General features: G+C 59.6%; 3 protein-coding genes across 3 annotated transcripts; 2 read left to right on the top strand and 1 right to left on the bottom strand.

Moving 5' to 3' along the window:
- Positions 1-1,035: 1,035 nt before the first annotated feature.
- On the bottom strand, positions 1,036-3,922 carry IUM83_16323 (leucine-tRNA ligase; the record flags this gene model as incomplete). Its single annotated transcript, XM_067941197.1, has 3 exons — positions 1,036-3,069; positions 3,144-3,634; positions 3,709-3,922. 3 exons carry the CDS (start codon positions 3,920-3,922, stop codon positions 1,036-1,038), a joined length of 2,739 nt encoding a protein of 912 aa, XP_067798394.1.
- Positions 3,923-4,085: 163 nt separating this feature from the next.
- IUM83_16322 (H - or Na -translocating F-type, V-type and A-type ATPase (F-ATPase) Superfamily) lies at positions 4,086-5,876 on the top strand (the record flags this gene model as incomplete). Its single annotated transcript, XM_067941196.1, has 9 exons — positions 4,086-4,221; positions 4,293-4,345; positions 4,429-4,547; positions 4,626-4,707; positions 4,795-4,909; positions 4,988-5,142; positions 5,220-5,327; positions 5,397-5,649; positions 5,716-5,876. The coding sequence occupies 9 exons, from the start codon at positions 4,086-4,088 to the stop codon at positions 5,874-5,876; spliced, it is 1,182 nt and encodes a 393-aa protein (XP_067798376.1).
- Positions 5,877-6,200: 324 nt separating this feature from the next.
- IUM83_16321 (putative methyltransferase) lies at positions 6,201-7,627 on the top strand (the record flags this gene model as incomplete). The annotated part of the gene is made up of 7 exons (XM_067941195.1): positions 6,201-6,203; positions 6,276-6,348; positions 6,423-6,526; positions 6,610-6,733; positions 6,806-6,850; positions 6,939-7,134; positions 7,216-7,627. The coding sequence occupies 7 exons, from the start codon at positions 6,201-6,203 to the stop codon at positions 7,625-7,627; spliced, it is 957 nt and encodes a 318-aa protein (XP_067798427.1).
- Positions 7,628-7,716: the final 89 nt, after the last annotated feature.

Here is a 7,716-nt window from a genome sequence, read left to right as displayed (position 1 = left end):
TTCGATTACGTTGTCTTCGGGCACGTCGTCTGGCGCCAATAGCGGCAGCATCGCACTCAGTACCGGCGGGTCGGTTGCTGGCGGAGCAGGAGGACCTATTGTCCTGTCGGTTGGAGGAGGAGACACGGGCGACGGTGGAGCTGTTACGATTGCGGCTGGTCCAACCACGTCTACGAGTGGCATCGGTGGCTCGGTCGATTTGACTGCTGGCGATGGCACGCTGGGCACAGGCGGCTCAGTGCACGCATATATTGGTGCAGGTTCCACGGCAGTGAATGATGGCGGATTTTACGTGAAGAAGGCTACTTCTGGTGCAACGGACATTCTCAAGGTTACGAGCACCCAGCTCACGGGCAGTAGTTACGCCGTCGCATTTAGTTCCACAACCTCCACAATTTCTCTCACCTCGGCATCAGCGGTCATGATTACCGCTGGAACGTCGACGACTGTTTCGGGGGGGGCGTTGTATGTCGACTTGAACGACTTCCACGTGTCCATGAGCGCGTCGACTGACGTTTTGTATGTGGACGTGAATGGAGGCGTTGTGAACGCTCTTGCAATGAATGTCATCGGACAGCTCACAATGAGCGCTGCGCAGGCAGCGATCGTCCACTCTCAGACCGGGTCGTCGAACGTACTCACGCTTTCGTCGCCCAATCTCAAGTTGACGGGTGGTGATGTCATTTTCGATGGTAGCGCGACGACAACCGCTCCAACGGGAGGCAGTGCGTGCACCACTGGAACCCTTCGGTATGACGCGAATGCAATCTACTTTTGTGGAAGCGGAGCGGTGTGGAAGCGAATCGCCTTGACGGCGTACTAAGGTGGACTGGAAAGTCATGCGTATTCCGTGCATGTTTGCATCTTAAAAATTAATAGTACACATATTTTGCATTTACACTTCATGACGGCTGCGAGCTCAGCAAGCGCATATGATGGAGACACACCACAAGGATTTCTTTTATCACGTTGGTAATAGGTAGGGGGTCTATTCGTAGGCAACTAAACTACCCAGTCTCGGTTGGTGCGGCAACACTACTTTGCCACAATGTTCAGCAAGCCGTGGGCCCCTTGTTTCTTGGGGGAAACCAGAATCGCCTTACGTACGTCGCGGCCCTGCAAATGACGCTGTACAGCTGGGGAGGCCAGTGCCAGTGCCAACACGGCGCCCGAGTCTTGGGCGTCCAGCAGGGCTGGGTCCACGAGGATCGTATCGCGCGGCTTGCCTTGCACTTGCAGCACCACCTTGACTTGAGCACGGTCCAGCAGAGCTGGGTCGTACGCCGGCCACGTACACGCATGCACATCGGCCGCCTCATCACCGTCTTGTAGGGCCTGGAACATTTCAGCGGCGGTGTGGGGGGCCAGTGGTGCCAACATCTGAACGAGAGCTCGCAGAGCCTCCTCGTATGTGGCGGAGCCCTGCAGCTGAGTGCGACGTTCGCCAAGCAGGTTGGATAGCTTCATGAGTTCTGCAATCGCAACGTTGAACGACTGGTAGTCATTCAGTGCCTCGGTTACGCGCTTGATCGTTCCGTGCAGCTCGTGGCGAAGCTCCTCCTCTTCCTCACCGGCGACGGATCTACCTTGACGTCGGTGTACCAGAGCACCATCCAATAGCGACCAGACGCGTGCCAGCCAGCGCGATTGACCAGCAAGATCAGCCTCATCCCACTCCAGCTCGTGAGCTGGAGGTGCCTTGAAGAGCACTGCGAGGCGCGTCACGTCAGCACCATGGCGCGCGCGAATCTGCTCCGGGTCTACACCATTGTGCTTCGACTTGGACATCTTTTCCCAGAGCGTCACGACTGGGAGGCCAGTTTTCTTTTCGATCACTACCGCACGGCCATCCTGCATCGCCTCCTCGTACTCACCGGGAGCAAGTGGTCGCAGCGAGCCCGGCGACTTGTGCGTGCGGCCAAGAACCATGCCCTGAGCGAGAAGCTGCGCGAAAGGCTCGTCTGTCGCTAGGAATCCTTGGTCACACATGAACTTGGTTACGAAGCGCGAATACAGCAAGTGCAAAATGGCGTGCTCAATGCCACCGATGTAGAGGTCTACACCCGCCTTCTTCAGCCACGCCCGCGCATGCTCAGGCTTGAATGCAGCAGCATCGTTGCGAGCATCGCAGTAGCGCATGTAATACCACGAGCTATCAACAAATGTGTCTAGAGTGTCAGTGTCGCGCTCAGCTTCGCCACCGCAGCGTGGACATTTACAGTGCTTCCAGTCAGCCATGCGTGCTAGAGGGGAGTCACTGCTTCCCTTACCACGCAGGTCGTCAGCCACATCCTCCCCCACGGGTGGCAGCTCGACGGGTAGCTGCTCAGTAGGGACTCCGACCGATCCACACGACGCGCAATGAATGATCGGTACTGGTGTGCCCCAATAGCGCTGACGGGACACAAGCCAATCGCGCAGGCGGAACTGCGTCGTGGCGCCACCGACGCCCTTGTCCTCAAGACGAGCGTTGATGGCAGTAGTCGCTTCCTCAGACACCATACCGGAGAAATCGCCGCTATCGTGCAGCACTCCATGCTCTGTGAACACCTCGTCTTCGTTGCACAAAGATCCATCGATGGTTCCCACGACAGACCGCACTTCTAGATTGTGGTGGCGCGCGAAGGCGAGGTCTCGACTATCGTGCGCCGGGACGCCCATGACCACGCCTGTACCATAATGCGCTAGCACGTATTCAGCCAAGTAAATAGGCACATGCCGGTCTGTGAGCGGGTGGCGCGCGTACAGCCCCGTGAACACTCCAGCCGTCGTGTCACCCTTGCCTCGGTCGTCCTTGCTCATGGCGCGCACCTTAGTCACGTAGGCGTCGACAGCAGCCCGCTGTGCCGCAGGAACATGAGGGAGAAGATTCTCAACCCCAATACTATCGGGGGCCATCGAAACGAAGCTCACACCGAAGAGAGTGTCCACACGCGTCGTGAATACCGTCAACGAGATCGGCTGCGCGGCAGCATCCACCAGCACCGCCTGAAACTGCACCTGCGAGCCTTGCGAGCGCCCAATCCACGATGCCTGCATGCGCTTGACGGCGTCGGGCCACTTAACGAGCTGCCAAACCGCAAACAAAACAGGTTAGCACCAGTCCTCAAGACAGCATCGGTCTATCGTCCAGCTCGTCACACCTTGTCGAGGTCGTCCAGCAGTCGGTCTCCATACTCGGTGATGCGCAGGAACCACTGGTTGAGCGAGCGCTGCTCGACGATGGCGCCGGAGCGCCAGGACCGGCCCTCCGCGTCCACCTGCTCGTTGGCGAGCACAGTCTTGTCCACGGGGTCCCAGTTCACGAGCGCCTCCTTGCGATAGGCCAGCCCTTCGTTGAACATCTGCAGGAAGATCCACTGCGTCCACTTGTAGTAGTCGGGCGCGCACGTGGTGACCTCGCGGTCCCAGTCGAACTTGATGCCGAGCGCCTGCAGCTGCCGCTTGGCCTGCGCGATGTTGGCCACGGTCCAGTCGGCGGGCGAGATGCCGCGCTCGATGGCCGCGTTCTCGGCCGGCAGCCCGAAGGCGTCCCAGCCCATGGGGTGCAGCACGTCGTAGCCCTGCATGCGCTTGAGGCGCGCCATGCAGTCGCTGATGGTGTACACGCGCACGTGCCCGATGTGCAGTTGGCCTGGCAGCGTCAGTCAGTCGGTCAGTCGTTAGGTCAGTCGGTCAGAGCGGCTTCCAGCCAGAGACAGCACCCACCCGACGGGTACGGGAACATGGAGAGGCAGTAGAACGATTCTTTGCCGCTGGTGGCACTGGGCTGCACCTGCTGCTGCTGCTGCTGCTGTGCCCAGCGCTTCTGCCACTTGGCCTCGATGGGCGCCCACGCGTGCGAGGACGCGGCGCCCGACGCCGTCGCGAAGCTGCGCCGCGCGCTCGCCGACAGCGCCCCACGCAGGCGACAGCGCAACATGCTGGTCGATCTGATAGCGTGTGGCCGCAAATCGGTCGCACCTACTCTATAATTTGCACGCGTCAAAGTTAGAGGGCGGCGTTTCGAAAGATTTCTGTCTGTAACGTTAGAGGAAAAGTGTTCGAGCGAGCAGGCGCTGAGAATTCTTGGGCGTGAGCAGACGATGGTGGTGGCGGCAGGAGACGTGTCGACCTTCAACATCCAGCACGGCTACGTGGAGGGCCTGGTGCGCGGCTTCCGCTCGGGCTTCCTGGACGATGTGGACTACCACCACCTCACGCAGTGCGAGAGCCTCGAAGGTAAGGAAGGTGGAGGAGACGCCACTGTAGAGGAAGGAGCTAACCCCCCGCTGGCGCTGCTGGTCGCGCAGACGTCAAGCTGAACCTGCAGGAGACGGACTACGACCAGTTCCTGGCGGACGAGGTGCGTCGGCAGTAGGAGAGGAGGGAGGAGATAGCAGGAGTACTATCACTGACGGTTCGTGCTATCTGCTGCTGCTGCTACAGTCGGGCACCATCTCGCCCGGCCTGATCCAGGCCGGCACGACCAACAAGCTGGTGGAGGAGTTCAACTTCCTGCGTGCGCAGGCCATGGAGCCGCTGGGCCAGTTCCTGGACTTTATCACGTGCGTGTCTGGCCGCTGCGGTGGGTGGGAGGTCGACCTCAGCGGACTAACAACTGAGCTCTGTGTGTGAACGGCCAGGTACGAGTACATGATCGATAACGTGATCCTGCTCCTCAAGGGCACGCTGAACGGACGCGACGTGAACGAGCTCATCGGACAGGTGCGGGCACAGGAATCTAGAGCAGGTTGCTGCTTCTACTGTGCTGGCGGGGTGCTGAGTGCTATTGAGTCTGTGTGGTGTTGACAGCTCCACCCGCTGGGCAAGTTCGACGAGTCGATCATGCGCAGCATTTGTACATTCGAGCCGAACGCCAAGGGCTACTCGGACCTGTACGAGACCGTGCTGATCGATACCCCCATTGGTACGGCACTGCTCAAGTAATTGTCTGCTATGCTTATATTCTCTCGAGACTGACGGTATAGTTGCCTTCAATATGCAGGAACATACTTCAGTCAATTCCTGGAGGAGAGCGCCGGCGGCGATCGCATGGAAGGCACCTCGGACGTGCGCAACGTGCTGGAAGAGGTGCAGATGGAGCTCATCAAGAACAGCATGCTCAAACTGTGGCTTGAAGATTTCTACAACTTCTGCCAGGTGCGTCTATCATTGCTAGGCTAGATCACAACTGCTTTTGTAGAAAGCATCGTTCTAACGTTTTGCCGTTTTTGCAGGAGATTGGAGGTGAGACGGCCGCTATCATGGGAGAGATCCTTGAGGCACGAGCTGACCGCATTGCCATTAACATCACGTTGAATTCATTTGGCACGCCATTGAACGAGGTGTGTATTTCGCATGGTTTCTCCCAGGCAAAGAGTCTAGGGACTGACTGTTTCTTATGTATATCATAGCCCGCGATGCGTATTTCAGACCGCAAGCCGCTTTACCCGTCCATCGGCACGCTATACCCCGATGCAACAGCGCTCCTGGCGGAAGCAGGTGAGGAGTCGGCGCTCGGCGCAGCGCTAGACTCGTTCCCGGTGTACCGTAAGATCTGGGAGGTCCACCAGGGTGAAGGCGTGGACAGCAAGTCGATCGACGACGCGTTCTACGAGCGCGACGTCCAAATGGCCGAGCTGGCGTTCCAGAGCCAAATGCACTTCGGTACGTATCGTCTAGCGATCCTCGGTAAGTTGCATTGCTAACTGATGCGCATTTGCCTTGTTGCAGCCTGCTTCTACGCGTACGTAAAGTTGAAAGAGCAGGAGGTGCGCAACTTGGTGTGGATCTGCGAGTGCATCGTGCAGAACCAGCGCGACGCCATCAACAACTTCATCCCGATCTTCAGCGACAGCGCGCCATGGCGTGGCAAGGGCTCCAACAAGCACTAAGTGGAAGGCCCGACTAGTCAAGCAAGCTAGGCAGCCTCTCGTGGCTCTCTGTTGCACCGGGTGGCAGGAAGGGGTCATCGCAGCAACCACTCTTCCAGGTTGTCGGCGTTGATCGACCGTTTTAACTTGAATAAGCATCTATCTCTTCGCTATCGTCTCGCAACGAGCTACATGCAGCTCCGCAACCTGCAGGCCCCACGCAAGGCGAGCCCCAAAGCCGTACACAGCTCTATTGCGCATTTGCGCCTCCCGTCTATGTCGCCCGCCGTTGCCAGTTGATGGCCATTTTCGTTCCTCACTCTAGCGAGAGGCGCGCGCTGCATAATGGTTTGATCCTTCGCCAAGCTGCCCTGGCTGGCATGTCTCCATCTGACCCTGTGCTACTCTGTGTACCGCTAGAACCGCATCGCTGCTCTGGCGCAGCGCTCGGTGGCGAAGCGCTCGTTCTCCACGGCGCCGATCTTCAATCGAGGTGTGTGTGGCTGGAGCTCCTCGTGCGTCGAGCGGACTAACCGAGTGTTGTCTCTGCCTGCGCGCTTGCAACAGCCATCAAGAGGCAGCAGCGCAACAACATCGCGCTCCTGGAGAACAGCGACGAGTACGAATATCTCAAGGACGAGGTCGCGCGGCGACTGATCGACCGCTTGGAGGTGCGGAACGCTGCATTGAAACCCCCCCAGCGGGAGATGACTGAGTGTGTGGCTGTTGCTGTGGCTGTGGCGCTGCGTGGCAGGACATTGAGCGCGAGTTCCCGTTGGCGCTGGACCTGGGCTGCGGGAGCGGGCACCTCTACAAGAACCTGAGCGTGGACGACGGCCTCGGAGGCGTCAAGAAGCTCATCCAATGCGACTCCGCTGGTACGTGCACGTGAGGAGGTGTCGGGCCCGTTCACCGCCCTAACTGTGTGCGTTCATGTTGCCCACTCGCAGAGAAATTGCTCTTGCGCGACGACCTGGAGACGGAGAACACGACTCGTGCGTGGCTTGCTGCTTGCTGTTGAAGGCACATCCCGCACTGCTAGATAGATGGATTCGCTGCTCTGACGCTTGCTTCTGCCTGCAGTGGAGACGGCGCGCATGGTGGTGGACGAGGAGTTCCTCCCGTTCCCCAAGCACCACTTCGACCTCGTGATGAGCTCGCTGAGTCTGCACTGGGTGAACGACCTCGAGAGCACGTTCCGCCAGGTGCTCGACACGCTCAAGCCCGACGGCGCGTTCATCGGCGCCGTGCTGGGCGGCGACTCGCTGCAGGAGCTGCGGTACGTTCGCTCGCTCGTTCGGTTCTAGCTCGGCCGTGTTTGCACTGATGCGGCCGGCGTCTCTGCGTGTCTCCCCCTCAGGAGCGCCTTCATCCTCGGCGACCAGGAGCGGCAGGGCGGCATCTCGCCGCACATCTCTCCGTTCATGAACGTCGCCGACGCCGGCAACCTGCTCTCGGCCACGGGCTTCAACCTGTGCACCGTGGACACGGACTACATCCAGGTGGACTACCCGAACGCCTTCGTGCTCATGGAGCATCTGCGCGGCATGGGCGAGAACCACGCGGTGCAGTCGCGCGGCGCGCCGGCCACGCGCGACTCGCTGCTGGCCGCCGCCTCCATCTACCAGTCCATGTTCGGCCAGCCCGACGGCACGGTGCCGGCCACGTTCCAGGTCGTCTACCTCATCGGCTGGTCGCCGCACGCGTCGCAACAGAAGCCGCTGCGCCGCGGGTCGGCCCAGCACTCGCTCAAGGAGCTCGGCCACGACTAGCGCTCCCATAGCGTCCCATACTAAGATCAAATCAAACGCGATTTGCCGCTGTCATTACGTTTGTCTGGCTGGGGAATAGACGCTCGCTC

This window comes from Phytophthora cinnamomi (genome assembly GCF_018691715.1).
Source record: "Phytophthora cinnamomi strain GKB4 chromosome Unknown Contig9, whole genome shotgun sequence".
In the NCBI taxonomy this organism is placed as follows: Eukaryota; Oomycota; class Peronosporomycetes; order Peronosporales; family Peronosporaceae; genus Phytophthora; species Phytophthora cinnamomi.
The sequence above is the reverse complement of the archived record's forward strand: the minus strand, read 5'-3'. Positions and strand labels throughout refer to the sequence as shown.